We start from the raw sequence: 26,620 nt of genomic DNA, 5'->3' as shown, positions 1-26,620 counted from the left end.
TGTCTTAACCCTTTGCATCAGAACATGAAGTTCTCAAAGTGTTAGGGTTGTGTCTCAAGAGAACTAGAACTGAATCATGTCCCTCTTTGCTGCTACTGGGAGAAATATGATTCCTCACACATAATTTGTTTTAATCTGACTCATTTAAAAAAAGATATATAGGATAGAGGGTCAGGCACCACTTTTTGTTATCATCTGCTTTACTGACAATATCCTTCCTGTCTACACCCCGTGTGAATTCCCTAGGCAAGAAGATATTTCTGTCTCAAGCCACATACTTTGAACCAATATTCTTCATTTTTACCACATCAGCGCTGTAGACAGTAAGTATATTATGTTTTAATCAGTTTAGGGTTATGTCGGAGGCTTTTGTTCCTGCTGTGCTCAGCTCAGTGACCAGCAGTGAGGAGCTCTGTGCTGCATCTGCTCTTGCTGTGCACGTGCATTGTTTCAGCACCAGTGGAACCTCCACTGTTGTCCAGGTCTTCTAGTCACATTGTAAACCTTAAAAAAATTGTATACAGAATATTGTTTACCAACACGTGGTGTTTAGCAGGTAGCCAAAACATCCTCAAAATCCTGATTAAGCACACACCAGCACATAGGGCACGCTGGTGCTTGGATTCCACCTGCCCTGTGTCAAGAGAAGCGCCGAAGGAGCTCTGGCCCGGAGCTCCCCAGGAGCAGCCGCTGTGTCCCGGTACTTGCTCCCTTTGCGGCTCAGGCAGTGACGGCGCACCGGACTCCTCGGCGCGGTGACCTGCCTGGCAGCCCGGAGGGGGAAGCTGCGTCTTTTGAACGGAGAAGAAACAAAACGTGGGCAGAGGTGAAGACGAGGAGCCTTAAGGGGCCAAAGGTAGAAAGAAGCTACAAGAGAGATCTGCAAGGCCGTGGAGCGCCAAAAAGGCACCCATGAGTTGGGCGGCGCCGGCGCTCCGCCCCGCGGGCAGCACACACGCGGTGTGCCCGTCCGGAGGGGCTGCCACAGCCCCCACAGGTACGGTTTGCCTCAGAAGGGACCCTGCAGATCCCCTCGATCCAACGCCCTGCCCGACAGAGGCACCTTGCACAGCCCGGGTTGCTCAGAGCCCCGTCCAACCTGGCCTCGAGCCGTCCAACCTCCATGGCCGGGGCCGGGGCCGGGGCCGGGGCCGGTACCTGAACCTGGACCCGGACCGGGACCGGCACCAACCCCGTCCAGGCCCCGCCGCTCCCAGGGGCCCCGCTCTCGGCGCGCCTGCGCACGGGCGGGTGCGGGGCTCCCGGCGTGCGCGGGGCGCAGGCGCAGACGCGGCGCTGCTGGTCGGGCTGGGCGAGCGGGGAGCGGCGGCCGCCCGGGTGAGGGGGAGCGGCTGCGGCGCGCCGGGCTGGGCCGGGCCGGGCCGGGCTCGGGTGGGCACAGCCCTCCGCCCGCCGCGGCGGGAGCCCGGTGGGAGGAGGAAGACGGGGCTGGGTTGGCGCCCGCCGGGCCGGACCCCGGCGGCTCACGGGGGGCCCGAAGCCCCGCTGGTGCTGGGGGACGGGGAGGTCCGGCCGGGGCGGCGGTCGGCCCGACAGCGGGGTCCTGCCCGAGCCGCCTCCCGGGCGGTGGGCGCGGGGCTGAGGGGCCGGGGGGGAGCTGCGGAGCGCGCCCAGCTGCCGGGCTGGGTTGGGTGTTCAGCCAGCGCCCCGCTCTGCTGAGCAGCCCGAAAACGGAGACTTGGGAAACTTTGCCTGTAGAGCTGGTGCCCGTAATTCTTTCAGTTCGCTGCATGTGTTTTGCACGGCTCACACAGCGCTCGGGTCCCCGCGGTCAGTGGCGGAGGGATGCCTTTCCTGGGCGCGGTGCACTCCGTGCACCGACGCCGGGCCCGGCAGCTCCCGGAGGCTCCCGTTCGCCCCTGCACAGGGCTTGTCCCGAGAGCTGCGCACGGAGCTTTCGGGGCCTGTTCTCAGAGCCTGGCTCTCTGCGGGTAGGCGCAAGTTGTGTTGCAATAAGTGATGTTCTAGGGAGTTTGCCGTGTACTTTTAAGTTTGCTGCAATGTATTGGATTAATCCTCATAACTAAAGTTTGGCTACGGTGTCAGGTGTAGAGAGCTTGAAAGGCAGGCAGTGATGTAAGGGAGGACCTGAAACTGACTTGTACTCAGAAGTAATAGAATGGAAATGAATTAAATTTCTTCTGCTGTTCTGTTCCAGGCTTGTAAGTTTTGCCACTTTTCTGCAATGGATAAAAGATAACTGAATGTTTCAATAAACATTCTGGTAGCTTGCATCTGAAGTTTCTTTTTGACTAAGACACCAACAGGCAATTCCTCCAGGAGCAGATACTGTGTATTAATGGGCAGCAGGTTTCTATCGAAGAACATCCAGGTATTTTCTGAAAAAATTATGCCTAAACATCCCTCACCCTGGCCAGTCACTAGCTTCCTGCATGTTGGGATAGAGAATGGACAGCTGGAGTGGTGATTCCTGACTGAGAAACTTCTCGGGGCACCTGGGATTTTTATCTTATCCCAGCGTTGTATTTATATGGGATTGTAACACCTGTCCTGCAGCAAGTTTGGTGAGCATGCCTGGAAGTGCCATGGGTGTGCTGAACTGCTGCCACTTCCATGCCCTGTGCAGCTTGCCAAGTACTGGCTTTGGGGCTCCTGGCCCTGCCACCCCTGCCGTTGCCTGGGCTGACTGGGTATGTCTGTTTAGCCCTGCAATGTGGGTGACCAGTATTCAGGAACAGGCACACAGGAGTAAGTTTTTATGCTAACTTGGCAGCTTAGCCATCACTTGGAGCACCCTGTCTGCAAAAGAGCTGTGTCCCAGTTCTGTGTCATTGTACACAGGATATATAAAAGAGCAGAGTGGGCTTTGGTTGCAGATGCCCTCTGATAAAGAGGAGAGGAGCTTGCAGGAACTGGAAACACAGATGTGTTCAGATTCCCTTCATTATGGAAGCATCTTCATGGTCTGTGTAGTTACTCTGCAGTAGCTGCCTGTCCCCCCCCACTGCCTGGGTCACTGTGTGGACAAATGTGAAATTAGGGAAGCTCAGTTTCCCTAGTGAATTGTGAATTGTCTCTTTAAACAGAATGAAGCCTTGAGCTTGTTTTTCTAGGAAAATACTCCAGAATAGCTGTGTCTTCCTTCCTGGAAAAATGTTCACCCTGACAAGAAGTGTAGGCAAAGGCGAGCTGCCACCTGCTGGCTCCATGAGGGTCTGGGCTGGGGGATGTCTGCTCCTTCCCGGGGCAGGACAACCCGGATCCTGTGCCCCACCCCAGGCTGGGGGTGTGGAAGCCTCAGGTGGGTTTCTAAAAGCTTTCTGCTAAGAAAGACAGTATTGGGCTGTTCAGCAGACTTATAAGGCATTACAAAAATATCCTAAGGAACCTGCTGGGATTATGGTAATGTTTATATTTACTCATTTTTCTCCTTGCTTTAGTAAGTAAAGATAGCTCTTTCAAGTGCAGTACATTCTTCATAAACAGTTCTGTATAATCTTGCACACTGGAAACTAGAGTTGTTGCCATCGTAGAGGTTCCCTGGGGAAATGCTCAGATTAGGCTCCTCCAAGCAGCTGGGAGGAGTGGTGCAGGAATGCTGACAACCCTGTGGACCCCCCTGCTCCAGACCCCCCTGCTCTGCTGGGTTCACCCAGAGGCTGGGGGGAAGGAGGCTCATGAGGAGCAAATGAGATTAAAGCGAGCTCTGAATGTGCTGGCCAAACCCAGCTCAGTTTGTTTTTCATGATGTTGCTTCTATTTTAAAATCCAACTCACGGAAGCCATTTACAGTGGACTTTAACAACACTGTCGTTTCCTGTGGGCAAGTTATATCTAAAGAGTTTCTCCTGTTTGCGTCCCAAGAAATTATGTTCTTGCATATAACAGAAATTTCAGGGGGGGCAAGGGGTAGAGTTTTTGAAAGATAATTGGAAGCTTGCTATTTTTAGAATCTTCTGTTTTTTAAAAATATACTTTCAGAGAGGAGGGGAGAAAAAAATATTTTGACTTGTGCTTAAGAAGCGTGTGAAAGTTGTTTGAAAGTCTTTCAAGTGATTATTCAGGTAATGGCATAAAGTAAAGTTACTGCTGTTTTCTTATTTCTTTAGTTCTTCATTGATTTCCCAGGCACGGGAATAATGGCAAGATTTTTTTCTCTGTGATGTCCAGCAGAATTTCTTCCTTTCTGATTTTTCAGCTTCTCTTCTGCTTAACAAACAGGGAATTGACATTTGATAGACTGGAAGTGATGGTTTTCATTCCATTTCTCTAAATGTGACTATGAAGTTGCTGGAGTGAAGAACTTCATGTTACAGTTAGATATCTGAGAAAGAATATTAACTCTTTGGACTTTTATGCAATGTTTTCATGGTAAAGCTAAGAAGGATACTTAAAAGTAAACTAGCTCTGCTCATGAGAAAAGGGCAAAGTATTTGCAAAGCCAAAATTGATGGTTACAGTTTTTCCCATGATTTTGCATTAAGAACACATATATATATATAACGTGCCACAAATATTCACAGGCCAAGTAACTGCCCCTTCTAAAGGCTTGTAGTTTGTTATGCATGTGTCTCTATGCTGAACTGCTACAGCAAATGATGGGAAGCAAATAGAGCACTAAGTGTGTTTAATGGGAGGTGAAAGGCTTGTTTGATTAGATTAGGGCTTTAGCTGGCCTTTATGCCCTTTTTAGGTAACGAGAATTCCTTACACTATGTTTTAAAACCTGATTTTTAGCATGTTGTATGCAAGTCTTGTATATGCTGTGTTTTCTTTTGTAGGGAATGCTTCTGAGAGTGGTTGCCAAGCAATCTCAGTGTGCTGACCAGTGCTACCATCATACAATTTAAAGATGTCTCACATTAAGGGTACTTTCATACTTAAAAAAAAATATCCCTGATAGATATTAGAAAACATGTCCAAAACTCTTTAAATTTGTATTTGCCAGGCCACATGTGATTCCCTTCTTGATGAAGTGAAGCCTCAGTTACAGAAACTGTTTTTTTTTGTTCTGCTGCTTTATTTTTCACTTTTGTGTGTGTTTTTGTGTGTGTGTGTGAACACTGTACCTGAGGATTTGACTTCTTTGGTCACATACAAACAAGTGAGACTAAGGGCTGTGACCTGAAAATTAATTAATGTATTACAAAGGATGAGTAGTTTTCCAATATGAAACATCCCATTGCAGTAAATAAAAGGTAATTAATTCTGGATGACAGCATTTTATGGCAAGTAATGGAGAGGAAATACAGATGATGTAGATGAAAATAATGTACGGTTATGCAGTGCAACTCTCTTTCAGAGTAAGGGCAGCATTATTCTGCAGCTTACTAACCATTCTGCTCCTTATAATTACCTGCTAAAACTACACCTTTTAATATTTGAATGCAAATGGACATGCAGAAATGTGGTAAATAGCAGTGTCTTGATGTAAGGCTCGGATGGTGCAGCCTGGTCACAAAGAGCGATGTGTAATGAGCTGCAGGAAATGTTTTTCTCCTGTGATCCTGTGTAATGGCTTGAACTGTAAGGAAGGCAGAACATTAAGGCTCCAGGAATGAGAAGTTCACATGCAGATTGTGTGGCATCAGCTAATTGTCCATCAGCTGCTTGCACCTGGAGAAACAAATACTACCAGACTGTGAAAACTGTAGGAGGTGGCTCTCTAGGCCACAGAGTCACTCCTTTAATTACTTTTGGAACTTAGGAAAACATAGGTGTGCTACCCTCTGCATTTTCTGCAGCCAATAACTTGGTCCTGCCACCCCTGTCCCTAGTTCTGTAGCCTCTTGCTATAGGTCTGGGCTCTTCCAGCATGATTGGGTTTAGTTCAGAGGAAGCTAAGAGTTCTTCTGATTTAATTTACCACAAAAATGAGAATTCCTCCTTGTGTTTGAGAGAGCTTTGCAAAGGTCAGCTTCAGTCTCATCATTGTCAACTGTAGTTCACAGTAAAGCTCTTCTGTTTATATCAGCAATACTTTTTTAAAAGCAGACATCCTGAAAATAGCTGAATATATTCCTCATTCAGGTGTAGATGTTGATAGGACCTGGAAATTCACTGTTCTTGCAAAGGCAATTGTTAAAACCAGATTAATTTTACAGGTACACTTGACTGAATGGTGTAGATGAACCTCTGTGTGCTCATGTCTGTTTAGTGTCTCTGAGTTAAAATGTCACCATATGTAACTGTGGCAGCCAGGAAGACCTTTCTGGATGTAAACAACTGAGGTGGAGGAATCCTGTGTGAAGGATTCCATAGTATAGCATGTATGTATATACAGCCTGCCTTTTCCTGCTACTTAAGAGGCAGTGACTAAATTGATCTGGTTTTGAAGGACAGTGTAAGTGTGGATTTGAAGTAATGCAGTTGTATTTATGGTGTGAGCATCTGTCCTTGGATAGGGGCTACTGGAGAAAAAAAGATTTTTACTGTGTGCCTGGTCTGTGTTGAGTATTTCTATAGAGCCAAAAAAAGGGTTTAAGGAGACTAATGAACAGGAATGTATACATTTAGCTTTTGCTTCCCAAACACCTTATGGACTCTCTTGCTTATTTACAGAGAGTCACCACAATTACCTTTTCTTTGTCTGTGTGGTCAGCTTGAAACAAGAATTTGGCTGAACTAAAGGAGAGTCCTAGAACTTGTTTCAGAAAAATGAGAGGAAACAACTTGTCTTCTTGAACACTGCTGTGATTAACTGTTTTTTCCAAGACAAATGCTCAAAAATTGTGGGTGTTAGAAAAGATGTTCCCTGCCCTCTCCTTGTCTGTGAGAAGTGCTATACAGACTGTACATTTTGAAGGACCCTGGTTTCCTTTAAATATAACATTTAGTGACCAGTTTATTCTTTATTTTTAATTTTTTTTTATTTCAATTTTTTATGGCCATAGGATTGACTGGAGTGCTGCCACTTAGAAGCTGTATTTCCTATGCTTTTCATCAAGCTATTGTAATTTTCCTTGGACAGAACAGAATGTTGTTTCAACGGTAGTGCTATAATTAACTTGGAGGCAAACTTCCTTTGTTTCTTCTGTAGGTAATATGCAAGGGTATGAGTCAGTAATAACCAATCACCTTGTTTATAGGAAGTTATCCTTAAGTGCCCTTGAACTGCTGTAGCAACAATAAATGTGGAGCATCTTAACTCTTCTTTTGGCTTCATTATGTGCAAAAAACGAAGGCGTTAGACTGGACTCATAAAGAGTAGGATCTCCTCCCTCCTGCCCTACAACCTCCCCTGCTCTGTGGGAATTATGGCTTTGTGTTCTTGTCAAGAGGACTGGGTATTGACTTTGATTTGAAAATAGATATAGCTTAATTAGATATAATTTAATTACTGATGGACAAAGGCATGGTGGGACAGGATTCTTATCAGTGATGAAACACAGCTTCCAGGTGCTCCTTGTCAGCTGTAGAGTAACAGATAGCAATACTGGGTGACAGAGCTTTCCTTTCACATGTACGTGGAGGCTGAAGATGCTTTGTGGTTGGGATATTTACCTTAACTCTGCTTATTTCTTTTTAAAAGTTTTTCTAGATCTGGATAAGAATTAAGACTTGGTTTTGAAGTGGTTGAGCAACTTGCTACTGCCCAAGTCATGACACTCCCATTTCGAAAGGACTTGGACAAGTACAAAGATCTTGATGAGGATGAAATTCTTGGCAAACTTTCGGAAGAAGAACTGAAGCAACTAGAAACTGTTTTGGATGATCTTGACCCTGAGGTAGGCATTAGCCAAGAGAAGTTTTATTTTTTTAATTTATTCCATTAGTAGTCTAAAATAAATTGAGACTTTGTACAATATACTTTTGGACAGAGTTTTTTCATAGCCTGCTGATGATCTCACAGATATATATGTGTATATAATGCTTATTTCCTGTTTGCAAGGTGGACACAACTGCAGCAAAGGAGAACATAACAAGGAATAACTGGGAGGAGCTTCCCGGGATTGATTTATAAATAAGAATTGCTGTTGTTCATGTTCTTGAAAAGAAAGTTTATTTAGAAAGGCCTGTTTAACTTTCCTGTTTCCAGTGCTGCCTGGTAAACAGCCCTTTTGCATCCATGTTTGTTTTATTATTTCTGCTGTGGAGTTTGATGGGAGTGGGAGGGTGCCAACCTCTTCTACTGATTCCTGGTCCTGTATCTGGTAGCTTATATCTATTCCTGTCCTCATGCTGGCTTTGTGAAGAGAAGATAAGTAATTGCTAAGCTCCTGAATGATTATGTCAGCATAGGGTACTGAAAAAAGAATATTACAGCTTTCTGCTACAAAGAGCTGAGTTGTCCTCTACAGATATTGGAGCTAATTTCAGACTTCAAGACTTGTGTTTTCACTTCATGGTTCTCTCTGGTTTTGCTTTAATAAAACCAGCATTAATTTAATCTTGATGTTCAGGGATTGGTTCAGAATATTATGATCACCTGTTTTGTTGCACTGCAAAATATTACTGATATTTTAAATGCCTTTGACTTTATGGATGTTTTAACAAAGGAGAACTGGCAAAAGGGACTGGCTATCTTTCATGGCAGTCGGAATTCCTGTTCATTCTGGTCATTCTGTACTAATATCCTTTTTTTTTTTCTTTAGTTGAAATATGTTGATATTGTCAAAGAAACATCCCACCTTGAGTCAGGTCAAAACCAGAAATACTGTGTTAAAATAATAGTGGAGTCAGTTGTCTTAAAGACTTAAAATCACATGGATGTAAGTGTCAGAGGAAATAGTCTCTTGCTGAATGTCTAAACTGTAAATAGCTGAGTTTTATTTAGTACTGCTCATTTAAACAGTGCTGATTCTAGCAAAGAAATGCAAAGTAACTGGCAAATTGTATGCTGGGAGCTATCGCACTAAAATAATTGTTTCTATCCTACTGAGAGCACAGTGTTCTGTGTTTTCATTATATTCTCCATGTCTAGATTGCCTTGTGTCCTTCCCTGCCCCAAGAAAATGAAGTTGGCAGGGGGATCAAAGATTGCCTACAAAAGATGATGTATCAGAACCTTGCAGAGAGGAAGAAGGAAGTGGGAAATGAAACTAAGCAGGTGCTCAGCCAGACTTTCTAAGCTGTTGTTCTTCTCTCCATTTGTTTTGCAGAACGCGCTGCTGCCTGCAGGCTTCCGGCAGAAAGACCAGACTGCCAAGAAGGCCTCGGGTCCCTTCGACAGGGAACGGCTCCTGGCGTACCTGGAGAAGCAGGCGCTGGAGTACAAGGACAGGGAAGACTATGTGCCTTTTACAAGAGAAAAGAAAGGTAACACCACCCCTTCCCGTGTAAGTGCTTATGAAATCTCTGAAGTGGAGGAGCCACAGCTACTGTGAACCGAATTTGATTGAAGCACTGGCAGCTGTAATGCTTTTAACTTGCAGCATTTCCAAATGGCTGCTACTGTGCAGGGCCAGGAGATTTCCTGTTGAGGCATTTGTGCAGCTGGGGCTGGTGTGCACTTTGTGTGTAGCACAGGAAGGAAATAAGACTCAGAGATTTTATCATAGATTGCAAAGTTCTGATGGGCATGGTATCCTCAAAGTAAGAGCTAACTCTAATTTATGTCAATAATAACAAATGCTGTCATTGTGCCTGTGGCTTATGCCTTGTGCTGAATACAGACAGCAACCTTTGTAACACTGTGTTGGATTGGAGAAACAGCAGATGAATGATGTTGTGGTAGGCAGTAATGTTGGAAGATGATGTAAGCTGACAAGGCCATACAAGTGGTGTATGCAGTCATGGTGTTTTTCTAGCATCCTTACTGAAAGGTTTAATAAGATTGCATAGTTACTCCTGACTAATTATATAGTTAACATCACAAGTTTTGAAATCTGGCAGTGGTTTGTGGTCTGAAAACCATAGGCACATTATTAAAGCCCGGGATTTTAAATTTTTGCTTTGGATCTAGTATTTTCATTGACTTAATGGGAAGCATTTTCCTTTTCAGAAGAAAATTGAAAAAGAATGTGCTTCTTAAATGTTATAAGAACAGCTCTTTTTTTTTTTTTTTCCCACCAAGAACAGAAGTTCCCAAATTTGTGGAGTCTTACAAAGCACTATTGGTAGGCACAGACACACCCAGACCTGTGCAGGGCACGTATTCATAGGAGCAGACTTTTAGCTGTCACCACAGTGAGCACTGCTTGTGAGTCCTGGCTCTTGTGAACTTTCCCCAGCAGCAGAGCAGATCTGCTGCACAAATATTCAGTAAATTGTTTCCTAAATTGTATTCCAGCTGCTCAAGATGAACAGGCGCCTCTTTTCTTAAGGGTTTGAAACTAATTCTACTTAATTCTCTGGTGTAAATCATTGCTTATTTCAGAATTGAGTCTTTGTTCATCCACCGAGTTTATGTATATGATTGTGGGGTCTATTTGGTGAAAATTTTGGTGGGGGTATTTGCATTTTCTCTTCCTGTGCCAGATAGCTTTACCTGACAACGCTGGTGCCTCCCTCTTTTTCTTAAGTAACAGAGAGGTTGTGACTTTACTGTGTGCTGCACCGTGTATGATGGACTTCCTTCAAAGAGTGGTTTTGGTTTTTTTTGTAGCTCAGCTCCCTTTGTGTTGAGAGATAACTGTGGCACTCCTTTGCTGACAGCACCTGTAGGAGTAACCAAGTGCAGGACAATGCAATCTATTGACTGTAGAAGGCAGAGGCACCACAGCAGCAGTGCCTTCGTGGTGCCCCTGCTGCTGCCAAGTACCTGTTCATGTTGTGTTTGGCTGCGCCCAGCTTCTGCTGCTCTCCTGACATGTCTGCCAGTCTGTGTTGGAGACAGACTGATGGTTAAGTGTGATTGAGTTCAGTATATTTGGGGCTCACTGGTGACTGGGGAATCCTTGAATCCTGTGCACTGCTCCATCAGGGAGTGAGCTGGGCAAGGAGGATGTGCTCTAATACTACATTTTCTGCTGACTGCTAGTGCTTCTTTCACATAGATGGCTCTCTTAAGTTAGCTTACGTCTACATGCACACATAAAAGTATTTGCTTGGGTAGATAAAATCTGTGAGAATCTTGCAGAGAAACAGAAGGGTCCAGCTGTAATGCAGAGCTTGGTTAAGAAAGATCAAATGTCATTTCCTTTATGTAATAAAGTATTACTAAATAGTCTGTCTGCATGTTGCAATGAGTCATACCAGTGTAGTTTGTAAAATTTCCTGTATCTTGTTAAAAAAAAGTTACTATTTAGTAACTTCTGTCATTTTATGCTATGGGAGAAGAGAAAATAAAAAAAAAAAGATATGTAGATTACTTTCATTTAAACTAAAAATGTGGAAACAAATGTTTAGTATCCAAATTGATGCTTTTTTGAGTGGGCAGGAGGCAAGAAGGTCAAGCTCATGTTGCAGTAGGTTAGGGATAAGCTTTTCTTTTCCCCTCATGAAAGTATTATGGTTCAAATTTTACCTGCTGCCACATTTGTTGCCATTTTGTACAAAAATGGCAAATGTAAATAGTATAATCTTTTAAATCAAGAAATTATGATATTGATCTAGATGTAGAACTTGGAAAGGGCATAGGGTACAACATAATACTTGAGTAGGATGTTTTTTCTATAGAGGGCTTGTATCCTAATGTGTTTTTCGTTAATATGAAAGCAGACCAACAGACAACTAAGCTGGGTTATAATTTTTCACTTCATCTAGAAATAGGTGTTATGGTGAAACACTAGCAAGTTGTGGGATAAGGGTAGGTGAAAATCTTGCTTGATTCTCCTGTTAATTTAGGAGAAATGTGACAAATATAACCTTCAGTTACAGAGGTTTTGGGAGGAGAGAGATGGATTGGAGCTGCAACTGGTTTTTTTTGGTGCCATTTTTTTGGGTCAGAATTTGCTAAAATATTTCTGTGTCCCTGGCTGGTGTCGTTGCTCTAACTTGTTCCAACTATTCATTTCATGGAGCAAGAAGAGGAAAAATCTACCCTTCTCTTTCCTTTTTCTATTTTAGTAGAACTGATGTTCTGCATGGCAATTTGGTCTGCAGATTTATCAAAGAAACTTTTACCCTAGGTTAATTTTAAATATCCTCTCTTGCTACTGATTCTGGTAACCTTGTTTTCCTGCTAAAGTGTGAATGAAAAGACTCTCTTCCAGATGCCCTAAGTACCTAATTTTGGGGTAACATGTTATGAAAATAGTGTTGCTACTCTTTCAGTGATAGATGATGTAATTTCTCCAGGTCTTTGGAACCTCTTTTGTGCTATGGCATGTGGAAGATCTGAAATACTGTAAAGTGTCCTGCTGTAGTGAAATGAGCAATGCTAAAGAAATGAAAAGTTTTATCCCTAAATTATACTGTATTCAATTTTCCCAGTGGCTTGATTTTGTTTTTAAAAGCATCCTTAAAAACTTACTTTGTTTTAAAACACAGTTTAATGATTTAAGTGTTGAACCATACAGTAAACTATTGTTCAAGAGATTAATGAGACCTATGTGATAATAATTGCAACGGAACTAGCTTTGTCTCAATGTGTGTATGTATGTCACAAAGATTTTACAGGGCATACTGCAAGGAGAAGGAGATCTCATCCAAACAGTAAAGCAAGGCGTCAGCACTGAAGGCTGTTGCCCTCAAGTGTGTTCCACTCATCTGACTGAGTCTGATCAATGCTCCTCCTCCTTCTCCCTTCTCTTGGAGCAGCAGAAGAAGACAATTATTGCTGCTGAGATAAAAACATATCTGAGATAGTAATGTACTTTGTGCTGTATAGTGCAAGGCATTAGCAAAGTGTTGTGTAAACGAAGCTTTGCCTTGCTAGCCTTTGCACTCTTCTAATTGTGGCTCTCTCTTCCCTTTGTGTTCCTGCGGGGGTGCGATTGTGTTTGTTCTGTGTAGATTTGCAGTTCATGTAACTTCTGCTTTAGTCTTGGTTTGGTTTGGTTTTTCCCCTTCTCTATCACCCAGAAAATAGACTGAAACTGTAGCCACCTGGCTAAAGCTCTTCTGTTGGCACCCTACTCAGTTGTTGCTCCAGATCACCATTGCCTTCTGTTGCAGCAGGATTTGGGATACTGTGTTATCTGTTTGCCATTGAATCACTTTAAAGTCTTTAAAGGAAGTGTGTTACATGTTGTGAAGTGAAACTAATATCCTGTAGGAGCTTTGCAGAAACAGCTTGTCAAATTGATATTCTCCATACAGGAGCACTAGAACAGAATAAGATGTGATACTCCAGCCTTAATGTAAAACAGTTTTCTAATTCACTGCTATGTGGCCTGTAATCAGATAGCAGATAACAGCTCTGCTTCTGCACTAAGACATTGAGGAACTCACTTATAAGTTGAATTAAAAACATTAGTATGAAACTGTGCTTACAAGTGAATTGATAAACCTAAGTCTGTTACATGGTAAGAACTGGAGATTGATGAAATGTGGATTATATAAATTTCTGAACTAAGGAAACTTTAAGGAACATAAGATGTAAGGAATACATCAGATGTTGCTCACTTTTCTTCATGAAGTCAGTGATGAGAAAAGCTTGTATTCAGTTGTTCTCATGTAGCACTTGATTTGTTTCCCCAAATGGAGTACCCCAAAAATGGAATTTAGACTTCTGCTGTGCAAGGTGTAGCTGCCTGCTGCCTGTTAGTGTGGGGTGTGTGAGAATAGTACCAGCCATGTGCAGTGCATGGCCCCACTGAACAGACCTGATTTCTGCAAAGTACTGAGTCCCACCTTAAATATTGTGAATCTGTGTGAGAAATGTCCAGGGCACTTCCATAAACACCATCCAGTGTTCCTGCCTTTAGAGCAATACAGTTGGGTGGAGCCTGGAACTGAAACTGAAAGTTCTTTCTGTAGCAGAGGAGGCCTGTGACTTTATCCTGGATGTGCATCATCTAACATGTTAGCTTAAAGGCATGGAACACCTGCCTATATAATTATTACAAAAATGATGTGAATATCCCTGAAATTTGCCTCTTCATTTGCTTCATCTTAGCTCCTTTACAGCCAGCCAGGATAATGCAGTCATGTTCCTTCATGTAATCAAATCCCTGCTATTTGGAAATGTTCCACTTGAGCTCCAGGCAAGCTGCACATCTCATGGGCTGCACAGATGTGTAGTGGTTTTTGGTTTTATTTAAAGCCTGCGTTAGGAGGGGGGAAGGGACTTGCTGAACTGTATTGGCAGCAGGCCTTGAGTGAGATCATTGTCCCCAGAGACACAGAGGTCTTACCCTTCTGGAAGTAAATTCATTGCTAGAAGTGGGGAGTGGGGAAGGACCTACTTTTGTATGTGCATTGTAAACCTCTGATTTCTGTTCTAGGGCGAGATGAAGCCAATGAATGAGAAATTATGTACACAAGGGTGTGACTTGTTTTATAACAAAAACTGCTCCTGACCCAGCTCATGTGACTGGAGTTGGCTGCAGTGAATATTTCTGGAGGGCAGTGGCTTTTAACTTTTTTACTTTATTAAAAACTGATTATACTTCTCACTCTCTTTAGGTTTTCTAAAAAGTCAGTCATGGATGGATAAGTTTAGTATTGCTCTTAGGAAGCAAATATTTGAACTAGACATTTCTAACCTATGAATTGAAGAATTACTGAAAAGCAACATGAGGAAAAGTAGTTCTTTTTTTATGAGCACTGTGGGATGAACCAGACAGAAGGCTGAATTAGGTTAAAATATATTTTTGCCAAGTTGCTTTTAATTGAGATTAATTTCTTTTTCCTGGTCTCTTCTACTGCACTGATGATGCAAATAGGATGCTGAACTAAGGCTCAGGTGCTCAAATCCCACTGTCCTCCTTTCTTGTACTTCAAAATCCTCACCCTTTTACTAGCCCGTGTTACTGAGGGAAAATAACACAACCATAGCTGCTGGAAGGCTTTAGATCATGTGTATGCTGCTCAAAGTATTTCATGGATTGATGAAAAGCTTGTCAAACATTCTTCTCTATGAACTACAGTTTAAGTTAAAGGTTAATCTCTCCCCAGTACGTGATGCTGGTAAAAGAAAATTATAGAAATGTATTGCATCATTTATATCAAAATAACCTGAAACAATTGCTACATAAGCCTTCAATTTATGAAGGAGAAATGTGTAATTTCTGAAGGTTTTCTTTTAATCCTGAATCAGTTTATGAAGGTTTTCTTTTAATCCTGAATCACCAACAGTTTCTTTTGCACTGTCCATCAAAGCTGAGGTATGGGTGATAATGCATGTCAGCTGCACTTAACTACTGTTTGGAATCAGTACAGTTATGTAAGGAGGTTTGTTTTGTGCTTCTAAATATGGATAATGACCATTTATACAAGTTTCCAAAGAGATAGCAACCCAGGAACAAAGATACCGTGTTGCTAGCAACAGCTCTTGGTCATCAGACTGTGTTGTCAGAGAAAAACCTCATGTCCTTCTCTGTAATCTGTGCTAGTGGGAATGCATTGACTTCCTTTAAAAGGAAAATGACCACAAACTACTGTAATCTAGAGAAGATATGGAATACATTCTTTTGGGTTTAGTGATTCTCAACTCCACCTACTATCACTGTAACTGGGACAACAATGATTCCTCTGTGGAAATACTTTTTATAGCTATGGGTATGACAGAGGGTGGGTTCCTGAATTAGGATTGAGACTTCATTGGATGGTTATCAACACCACTTCCTACCCCAGGAAGTAACAAAATGAAGTTAGAATTCCTTTTCCATTGCTCTTTCTGTGGATAGCTCAGGCAACTTGGAAAGTTTGAAAAACTTGAACCTTAAATAGCTGTTAAGATTTGATTCACAGTTGTGTAGTGGGAACGATTTCTCTCAAATGCATCAGTACAGGAGCTTTTGTTTGCCTTGTTAATTTATCCTGAACCTGAGCACCCCTTGCCTGTCCTGGCTCTTACCCAGTGGAAGACTTCTTTGTTCTGAAGGACCAGTTCTAAACCATTCACAGCTGAACTGTTAGAAAGACTTTCTCATATTCTGATTTCCTACCCTAACTTTCCAGCTAAAGGTGTATGCAGGAATTATGGTAATTACACAGACCTCTAATTAATTAATGTCTTCTAAAATAAGTTTTTCCATTACCTGCCTGTAATAACTTAAAGGTTGGTGCAGAATGTAATACTACTCCTGGTTCTTTTGCCATCGAATCTTTGATGACCTAAGTATCATTTTAGAAAACAGTGTCACTGGCAGAGAAATCTGTTACCATGTTTTGTGCTGTTCACAAACCATGGTTTTCTCACTCAGCTTTGGTTTTTTGCTTCAAACTGAGGTTAACATCTGAAATCAAAAATATGGTGTATGGTGTAAAAACTGCAGTGAATAGTCAGGTGTGTGTTTTCAGATAACTCTGTGATATTCTCTCTCTGACACATTCCCATTACAGTTCTGCCTGGGTCCCTTTTTCCCTTGAGAGGAAACTCCGCATTCTCTAGTGATGCTAAATCTTTCTTACAGTCTTTCTAAACTGTTCAAAATGTATAACGCAGGTCTTTATGTTACTTTCTAATCCTTAGGAGAAGCAAAATAAGGTTGGAATCATGATCCAGACTCCTGAAAATTTATTCTTGTTTATACTCTTTGCTCATCCCTGACATGCAACAGCGGAGGAACCCTTTATGTTGTTTGTGGTTCTCCTAGTATTCACTAAATGTAATATGTATTCTTTAAGTGCATAGTATTTGAAACATAAGTAGCAATATAATACAAAGTAACATCAGACTTTCCATTTTGTTTACTCCAGGGAAAATCTTTATCCCCAAGCAAAAGCCCATACAGTCTTTCACAGAAGAAAAATTCTCTCTTGATCCAGAACTGGAGGAAGCCTTGACCAGTGCCACAGACACAGAACTGGGTGACCTCGCAGGTGAGGTTTTTTTGAAGGATGAATGGGCTGGTACATATTTAGAGAAGAAAGATCTATAATTAATGTGGTGGTGTTTTGATCTGACTACAGGACGTTGCAGTTGTGATAGAAGCCGGATTATGTTGTTTGCCAGTTTGCTTGAAGTGTTTCACTTTGTTGATTTGTGATAATTTGTGAGGAAGTTAATTATTTTGGCCTGCAAAAGATACCTGATTTTCAAATTCAAAACCTTTAAATCCATTCCTCAGACTGGCTGGTTTTTAATGTGGATGTGGATGCTTTTTCTTGTGTACAACAATACGTTTGTATGTGCCTGTATTCCTAAAGCTTAATTTTTGTGACTGAGCTGCACTTTTTAATGTTGGTGCTTGAACCTGGTGAGGTCAGCACTTTCTAAGATGTGAAAGTTAACTAAAATGTCTATAGTAAATTATTTTTTCTACTTTTTTCAAATGATTAAGATACTGAATGGCTTTTTATACTGATAAGTATTGTACAAACATCAGGTTTTGTTATTTAAAGGAACCCTGCATCTGAGCTGAATTAGTCGGGAACAGTAAAAACCGTCTTTTTCTTTTTTTTCCTTTTTCAGCAATACTAGGAATGTCCAACTTGATAACAAACAATCAGTTCTGTGATGTAGTAGGAAGCAGTAATGGGATTGACAAAGACAGCTTCTCAAGTAAGTGTGTACACAAGTGGTAGAAAAATCAATTCTCTGTACTGCACACAGTTACTATAGCATTCACTGTTTCCTGTTGCACCAACATTCTTTTAGACTCTTCAGTCTTAGTCTGGAAGTGTGTATGCCTATAATTTTGTTAATTGAGTTATGGCAAGAGTGGAATTGAAATATATGCACACTAAAGTGTCCGCTGCATTTAAGTCACTTTTTGGTGACAAAACAGGCATAAGCATGCATTGTGTATGTTGGTTCTTAGGTTTTATATTTGTGTTTGTAATTCAACTCCTATGTGCTTCCAGGAAAAAAAAAAAAAAACAGATAGGCTGTGAGGACTTTTGAAATTCAGAAGAATTGAACTTTATGAAAATATGGTCAGGAGAGTATGGTATTTTGGTATGGCTTTTTTGGTGGGGGAGAGATGTAAATACTAATGAAATTATCTTTAAATACAGTAAATATTTAGTATGTGTATAATTTATTCACAATGTATGTGTGCAACCTTTCGATTACATTTAAATGCCTTACTTTTCAGATATAGTAAAAGGTGAAAAAATGTTGCCTGTTTTTGATGAACCACCAAATCCCACAAACGTGGAGGAGACACTGCAAAGGATTAAAGATAATGATTCTCGTCTTGTTGAAGTTAATCTAAATAACATTAAGGTAATTACCTGAAGGCTGCAGTAAATATGCTGCTTTTTCTCAGTAGAAGACACTTTTAGCTGCAAAACTGTCTAAGAGAGCATGATAGGCTTATTCTAAGTACAGCAATCTTTCTGCTGAATGTTGTAGTGTGTATAAGCTCAGAACCTGCAGCTGAACCGTTAAGCCATCTTGGTTTCTTTTGCCAAATGTGTATTTAAAAAGTCTTAGACTTTCTCACTGCCAGCCCTGATTTCTGTCGCTGCCAAGCTGGCAGCAGTTCCAGCAGCTCATTATCATGGAGTTAACTACTTTGTTGAATCCTTTGTCCTTGATAAAGCAACGTGCTCTCAGTTTCTATTGCAAGCAAAGGGATATTTGTGCCTTTCATCCTTCTGATTCTTGTACAAAAGGGCTGGTGGAAGTTAGGGCAGCTTCTGCTCCCTAAGTGTAACAGTTGTGTTTTTACACATGACAAGCTTTTGTATATTTGCTTGAAAGAAACCAGAACTGCAGCACCCCTGACTTGCAGTGCAGACACCAGAGACAGCCTTGCCAGCAACCAGGGCTGCTTGTTTCCCTTACTAAAGGGGCAAAATAAAATCCATGGTTTAAGAATACTGTGTTACAGGTACATGCTAGCCAAAATAACTGCCTAAATAGGCAACAGATCAAAGTTTCTGATACAATAAACAGAGACATTTGCTCCTCTAATTAATTCTTTAAAATTATTGCTTTTAAGCTTGGTTGCTACTATTCTGTAAAAATGATTGCTTTAATAGAATTGGTGACTCTTACAGCCATTGCATCTTAGGGTAGGTCTTCACTGTGAGACTGCTGGAGACCATTGGTAGTTAATATTGTAGGGCATTTTGCTGTAAAGAGAATAAGGCAGTGGGACAAGTTGCGAGGAGAGGATAAACTTGTGTATCTCAAGAGAGTGAAATGCTATTTTTAATTCAAGAACATACCAATTCCAACGCTGAAAGAATTTGCAAAAGCCTTAGAAACCAACACACACGTGAAGAATTTCAGCCTGGCAGCCACCCGAAGCAATGACCCTGTTGCTGTTGTAAGTACCCATGATAATGGCTTTGAGTGGAGTGCAAGGGAAGTTAGGATTCAATGGCAGTGGTAAGGGATTGAATTTAATCCAGTTTAAATGCTCAGGGATGAAAATGTTTCCATTTTGCTACAGTGTAAATTATGGTTTCTTTAATGAACCTTTGTTGTATCTAAACTGGTAAATGATTACTAGTAACTTAATATGAAGCAATGCTTCAGATGTGTGAGGGAGAATTCTTTTTTCCAGTCCCTTTCTCTGATTTTTCATTTTGCTAACCTCCTTCCTTTTTTTCTTTCTTTCCTAATTGTTTAGTTCCTGCTGTTCATTCCAGTAGCCAATAGTTCACTCAAAATTAATTTGCAGGAAGCACATTTGAGGACTTAAAAACACCCGTAATATTTTTCAACTAACTAGAGTTCTAGTTGAAGTTGTAAAATCTGTGTTTCTCTATCTCACTGCTACCAAAGATTGGCTTAAAATATTGGTATAAAAGGCATAATATTAGTCAAAGTATCTAGCTTGATACAATTGAAATTTAAATATAATTTGTCAGGTTGTTTTTTTTGATGTTGAATTAAAGCAGTACCTTATTTAATTACAAATAAAGAGGTAAGAAAACAAAACTAATTGTTTTGCCAGGACAATCCTCTGCACTTGTTTTAAATTCAAATTAGAAAAAAGGCAACTAGTTTGAAAGACTCCATTAAATGAACAAATGAGCATTTGAAAACTTTGGGTTTGGGTCAATTAAAAAGTTTATTTTCAACAGGACTAAAATGTGTAATAAAAATCTATAAAGGCTTCTTTTCTCAAATGTGGTTTTGTTGCATTTTTGGTATTGCGACTTGATAGAAAAAAAAAATCAAACAGTACAGTTTTTCTGCCAGTGAACTCAGCAGTTAGCCATTTCTGTTTTCTTCCTTTCTCAGAAATAACATCAGGTATAAAAGTGCCTTTAGCTCCATGCTGTTACTATGCTGAGAGCTTTGAATTTTACCTCTTCCTACCAAATCCGCAGACAAAAGCATTTTCGAAGTCAGATCTCCTGTTTACAAATTAACCATATCTAATTCTGCTCTCAGTTGACTAATGCCCTTTCTTTGGCCTTTGCTTAGCAGCCTGCATTGCTCGTTGTGTGCTGTGAAGGCTTACAAAATGGAATTGGTCCAATATGCTAATTTCAGACCATTTATATTCTGTGTAGCTTTTTCGTTTGTAACAAGAGAAAGACAGGCCTTCTCTTGACTGAATGCTACTTAAGAAGGGAATGTAGATAATGTCTGGCTAAAGAGTCATCTCAGTCTCAGTAAGTGAAAGCTTGCGAAGTTACACCTTGCATCTCTGAACTTGCTGGTTCCATGGAACTAGTTAGTGGAAGTGGTTATTGCTGTGTGCTATGAGGTACTGCAGCAAAATTTAAAAGTTTAATGATGCTTTCTTATATTCAAAGGCTCTTGCAGATATGCTGAGAGTAAACACAAAATTAAAAAGTTTGAACATAGAATCAAACTTCATCACTGGTGTTGGAATTCTGGCGTTGGTTGATGCACTGAAAGACAATGAAACATTGACAGAGATCAAAATTGATAATCAGGTAAGTGAGGTGGTGGTGATATCATAGCTAAACCCAGCCAATCCTAATTTACAAGATGGCTTGTGATAAACTCTTCAAATATTTTATCTTTCATTATCTTAACACCATCAACAATTGCCCTTAAGATTGTCAGAAGCATCCAGCTGAGGTTGATTTCTATGCTTCCTTGTGCTTTAAAGTGTACAAATATATTTTAGGACCTTGTGCCTATTTGATTAACTAAAATGAAGCTGAGTGTTTATTGACTGATATGGGGATAGTATTTTGATCTCTTTCAAGATGAACACACCTGAGCTCTGTTGTCTTTGTGTACCTTTTATTTTAACAGAGGCAGCAGCTGGGCACAGCTGCAGAAGTAGAAATTGCCAAAATGCTTGAAGAAAACAACAAGATCCTCAAATTTGGATACCATTTCACACAACAGGGACCTCGAGCCAGGGCAGCTGCAGCTATCACAAAAAACAATGATTTGGGTAAGACCTGTCAATTATTAATTGACTGAGTGTGTTGGCACAGGCTTTAAAGGTGTCTGGTTATTCCCCTCCTCTCTTGGCAAACCAGGATAGCACAAGATTAGTAGATATGTTTCAGGTTTCTTTTGTGCTTTACTTCTACTTTTTTGTTGCTGTTTGATGTTTTCTGTTTTGTTGCAGGGTGTTTATGAGGGGAGAATTTTTAGCATAGTCTAGAACAAGAGCATTCAAATCTCATGTGAGTTGTGGCAAAGGAAGTGAAAACAATAGTTTTGATCACCCAATTGTATATAGATAAGATTAATTTCCTCTTTAAAAGCGGTACTTGAAATTAACAGTGTAAGATGCCCTGTTCAGTGCCACTATCCCAATGTCACTGGGATTGCTTGAGCAAGGAAACTGAACATACTGTCATGTACAGAGGCTGGGACTGGGTAATCTCTCCCTTGGTGGTTCTGTTCATGCACAAGTAGCTGATAGCAGTGGCATCTTTATTTGCTGCAGTCAGGTTTGTTGGAGCTCATCAGTTAGAATCCTAATTAAATGGCTCAGCAAAAAATTGGTTAATAACATAGTACATGGATGGAAATCCTTTGTATAATAACGTCAAATACTTGAGGCACTCAACTACAAAATAATGTCCATCTATTCAAGTAGAACTTCATTTTGAAACTATTTAATTAAATCTTTTTGTTTTAGATGCTTTGTGGTGACCTCTCATCAGTGTGAAAAGGGGCCAGGCAGTTTAGTAGTAGTAGCAGTAGTAAGGAATATATTAGAGGGAATGACACAGGAAATTGGTATTTGGTTTAAAGATCTGATTCCTCTCTGAGTAAAGGTTAAAGTGGAGGAGAACAGCTCTGAAAGATATGGATGAGTAACTAGAATAGAGCACAGAGAGATAAGAAGGGCACTCAGACACTGCATATTTGTTTCTCAAAATATTTTCTAAACCAGTTGGGTTTTTTATCATAATGCTTCAGGTGTCTCAGAGCTTTCTAAGGTTTCCCTCTCTCACTAGTTCTCTTATTAGTGCTTGACTGTTCAAAATCTATGCTTCTGTTGATATCTTGCCTTTTTTCCTTTGCTTTCTTAGTCTGGAGTATGCAAGTAAAAGTTTCTGCAAATACCTTTTCATCTCTCCAGCCCTGAAGCTACAGAAAAGGTTACTCTGAATACCCATCTCACTGAAACCGAGATGTTTGAAGTCTCCAATTTCTCTCTTTGTACGTTCCTTCTAAAAAAGTCTACATCTTTTTCTTTTTCCTTGCTCACACTGTGTTGTACCACTTCCCTGTTTTTTGTCTGTGTACTTTTAACTGCATGATTGGAGAAGTCTAGGGCAGGAAATTCTTTTCATCTGTTCTTGCAGTTTGATGAAAGCAGGTATGAATAACTTCTGCCACCTACTTTCCATTGAATGAATTTGAGAACAGATTCACTTTCTTCTTATATAGATGTGCTTGCTTCACTTTGTTAAACAAAATTGAGATGTCCTTTATATTATGTCCTTTATATGTCCTATAAGACCTTTGGTGCCATTTGCTTTGTCTGCACAGAAAAGGAAAACGTAATTTGATAATGTGAAAACATCAAAAATAATACAAATGTTGAGGAAAACTCCAGTCATTCAATCAATATTGCATATTCTCAAATCTTAATAACATGTGAGCTTTTAGTTATTTTAATCACAATTTTTATTGCTCTTGCATTTTCTGACAATTTAATGTTTTTATTAATAAATAGAAGGTTTTAGGCTGTTGAATTTAACATCTGTGTGTGTATAAATTGTGTTAGATATATCGTGAAGCTCTTGTGTTTCTTTTGAAGCCATGTAAATTAAATTCACCTCTAAAAAACTGGAAAAACTGTAAAAAAAGAATCCTGGCTAAATCTGCTTATCAGACATAAGATGATTAATGTTTCCCACAAGTCCTTTCTTGGAAATATTTGCAACTGTTTGTGAATAAGGCGATAAGCTCGGCTTATTTGCTTAAAGTGCTGTCTAATGCTACGTGTTAGCTACCTTAATTTGTGGTACTTCATGTGACAAAGTAAGTGTTCAAGTTAAAGAAACATAATAGTTAAAATGCTAATATAGCAAAACTTCTCTTTCTTGTCTCCCTTGTTGCAGTTCGGAAGAGGAGGGTTGAAGGAGACAATTAGCAAAGCTGATGCCAGAGCTCTGGAGTCAGCACGGGCAGCACCGTGGGCTTCGGCAGTCTTGGACTCCATTGACCTGGGTTAGAAGGGAAAAGACTGGAAACCCCATTCCTTTCAAAGCAAAGCAATAGAATCATCTGCTGGTATGCAGCACGGTTTTGGGATGGATGGAGACACAGTAACTGTGCCAGTCTCTGTACCATAGGTTTTGTTTGGTTTTTTTAAGAACTTTTTTTTGTATTTCAAGACTTTGGCTGTGCTTTCTACTAAAAATGTAACTGCAAATCAATGGTATAATTGTCTGTAGTCAAAGAATGGGACTTTTAAGATGATTGGGCAGATACTGACCCAACTGAAATGTTAGTAAGAAAATCAGGGGGTGTGTATTTACGAGGAGGGGTGTGTATATTCCCGACAGCAATGCGCTAGAGAAAAGGGATTCTTCACCCAGCAGCTGCACTCATGTAAAGCTGTTCAGCTTTGTTCATCTGCACTGAAATCTTTCACAGCAATGTTATTTGTAATTCTACTGGTTTATTTTTTATTTGTTCTTGATACTGTAATCAAGTTCAAAGACATCCTTTTAAGCCAAACAAAAATAAATTGGCTAAGGACTTCTCCCAAGAAATTAGAGGGACTAACACAAAAATGGAAGCCTTGGAAAACAAGAAAGAAATTCAGGAGCCTTGCAAAATGAGTTTTTCTGTTTACACCTAAATCCTTAAAGTCTTTTTCAAAAGGTCCCATAACTGTGTCTTGCTCTGTATCTAAACTGGATACATTTTTAGACTGATTTCATGTGTTCATCAGCATTATTTAGTTTATATTCTTTGTTTAAAAATTATCTACATAAGTATCAATTTCTCTAGAAGTAGTGGACATTCATATTTAAAATTCTGCATAACTATACAGGAAAAGCAGCCTTAATTGTTAGACCACTGGCCTGAGTTGCATTACATTAAGCTGTTTGTACTTCATACAAATCTAACAGTTTTCAATAATGAAGTAACACTTTTAAGAAAGGATTTTTCCATTCTATATTTGTCTTGATGTTGAAACACTACCTAATACATGCAAAACCAACCAATATGTAGTTTCAAATCTCTAAGGCATAGTCATTACTAAAGTGTTTAAAGTTCTATAAGCAAACTAATAAGGCAACAAGAACCACTTCAAATTCTGTACATAATCACAGTACACTTTGAAATATGAAAATCTAGAAGCTTTTCAGTGTAGGTCTGTTTGGACTGTCTTGTACTTTGCTTTGAGATCACAAAAATGTTCTACAGGACTGCTTGGCTGTATTTATAGCAACAGAGAATTCAACTGACAACTGTTTTCATCCAAAGATCATAATGTGGTGAGCATTTATGTGTGAAAAACATATCGGACTGAGAATTTTGCATCAGGTTGTATATACTATAAAAACAGAGCAAGTCTCTGCCACTGTGCCCACGTAATTTGCTGCAAATCTTGGTTTGGATCTTTAAAGACAGACTTTATTCTGGAGGTGGCTTCAAATTTTACTGCAACTGTACAGAGAATTTTGAACTGTAGTGCCTTCAGTGGGGATGTATATAACTGGTTTATACTCGTGGAAGAACCTTTTTCCCCCCTACTTCTAGATCGGCATTTTATTAGAATTACAAATAAATATATGCTCTGAAAACCAAGTTGAAATTAATTCAGTTAAAGCCAAAGACTACACTTACAGTGACCTCACATCAACACCAGAAGTGTTCTGATGAGTAACAAAAAGGGCTTCTTTTCGTTTGGACTTTTGTAAATTTTCAAGAACTTTTTAGATTTTGAAATAAAGTTTGAAATAGTTCTAGTACCATATGCATACAGTCAGAAGTTGTGTCTTTTTACAGACAGACACTGCTGTATAAACATGGCCAAAGCATGTCATGTGCTGAGTTGCCTAAAGCTGTACTTTACTTTTTATTTGCTAGGCACCGTAATCATTTTGTGTCAATAAACAGGCTGTAATGTCTTCCTTCATTTGTTGAAGGGCTGCATGTTCACAGAATCTGTTCATGTATTGGGTTTCTATGATGAGATGTTTTATCACTACCTAAAAAGATTAGGCAGTTATCTCCTACTTGAAAATGAAAAAGAAAATTGAAAGGCTGGATTATGGAAAAAATAGCCCAAACCCCTTTCTTGCTTTGACTAAATCAAGTTTGGCTGTTTAATTATTTATATTCCAATCAAAGGCAGAGCCATTTAAGTTGCAGCTCTCAGGTGTCCTGTCACAAATGGTTAACTCTGTAAACAACAGGTTAACTGTAACAGTTAAATGGTTTAACTCTGTAGACAACAGCTAAAAATTTGACTGCTTGTGACTTTCAGGACAGATACCTGACAGGCTGGGCATGGAAAACAATTTTTTTCAACCAGAAGGGTTTAATCATCCAAATTGTTGCAAGACCTTTGGCGTGGTGCATGGAACAGTTAACAGCAATCACTTTTGTGCCTGCAGTGGGTGTCCTTTTTGGAATAAATGAAGAAATTCAGTCTGTAGCCAGGAATCTGCAACAGTCTCAACAAAGTGAACACTGATGTAATGCCATCGAGTGTGGTGAGATCCTGCATATGATTTTATTGATAGTGAGTGCAGGAGTGGTATTACTTTGATGACCAGTTACCATAAACACAAGGTCTTTTTCTGAAAGAGATACTGTTTCCTTACTGATTATTTTTCTGGCTTAATGCAGAAATCAAATGACCGCGTATGTTGATTCTGTTGGTTCCAAACTAAGCATAGAAACACAACCAATATTTCAGAGCAGTTACCTATTTACTCTTGTATTTTAAAGAAATAGCCTCACTCTCTCTGCAACTTGAGTAATCTTGCGTTTGTAAGCTACAAACGAGCAAGGGTTCAATTTAAATTTCCATTGGGGAAGCAGGTATTGAGTATTTTAGCATATCAGCACTATATGCTGTCAGATTGTAAAACAGTTACTAATCTGTGGACGATTAAAGTACTGTATTCTTCTTGTGGCTGCGGGGTTTTGTTTGTTTTTTTTTTAATACTGAACTGACTTGCTTGAAACCCTTGTGTTTATACGAGAACAACAGCTTTCCTTCTCCAGCCGGGCCGGGAGCGGCCGGGTACCGCTGAGGGGGACGGGATTCCCTCAGCGCGGGGCGGGGCGATGAGAGCGCGGGAGCAGCGCCGCCACAGCGGCACCTGC

General features: G+C 40.3%; 1 protein-coding gene across 4 annotated transcripts; it reads left to right on the top strand.

Moving 5' to 3' along the window:
- The first annotated feature begins 797 nt into the window (after nt 1-797).
- Nucleotides 798-26,426, top strand: LOC128813405 (tropomodulin-3-like). 4 transcript variants are annotated; one of them, XM_053988503.1, is made up of 12 exons: nt 1,303-1,338; nt 2,180-2,353; nt 4,764-4,850; nt 7,514-7,709; nt 9,084-9,240; nt 16,672-16,794; nt 17,387-17,476; nt 18,012-18,142; nt 19,086-19,193; nt 20,638-20,781; nt 21,110-21,254; nt 23,389-26,426. In XM_053988503.1, the coding sequence occupies exons 4-12, from the start codon at nt 7,584-7,586 to the stop codon at nt 23,418-23,420; spliced, it is 1,056 nt and encodes a 351-aa protein (XP_053844478.1). In that variant the 5' UTR covers nt 1,303-1,338; nt 2,180-2,353; nt 4,764-4,850; nt 7,514-7,583; the 3' UTR covers nt 23,421-26,426. The 4 variants fall into 4 exon arrangements, with proteins under 4 accessions (XP_053844480.1, XP_053844478.1, XP_053844477.1 ...); XM_053988502.1 differs by lacking the exon at nt 4,764-4,850; XM_053988505.1 differs by lacking the exons at nt 1,303-1,338; nt 2,180-2,353; nt 4,764-4,850 and adding an exon at nt 798-997.
- Nucleotides 26,427-26,620: the final 194 nt, after the last annotated feature.

This window comes from Vidua macroura, chromosome 12 (assembly GCF_024509145.1).
Source record: "Vidua macroura isolate BioBank_ID:100142 chromosome 12, ASM2450914v1, whole genome shotgun sequence".
Lineage (NCBI taxonomy): Eukaryota > Metazoa > Chordata > Aves > Passeriformes > Viduidae > Vidua > Vidua macroura.
This window is presented reverse-complemented; position numbering and strand designations above follow the sequence as displayed.

Excerpts from the sequence above, each read along its gene's own strand:
- LOC128813405 (XM_053988505.1), top strand. The coding sequence starts at position 7,584 with ATGACACTCCCATTTCGAAAGGACTTGGACAAGTACAAAGATCTTGAT. Across the intron at positions 16,795-17,386 it reads AGAACTGGGTGACCTCGCAG|CAATACTAGGAATGTCCAAC; the intron begins GTGAGGTTTTTT and ends TTCCTTTTTCAG. Across the intron at positions 20,782-21,109 it reads AGATCAAAATTGATAATCAG|AGGCAGCAGCTGGGCACAGC; the intron begins GTAAGTGAGGTG and ends TTATTTTAACAG.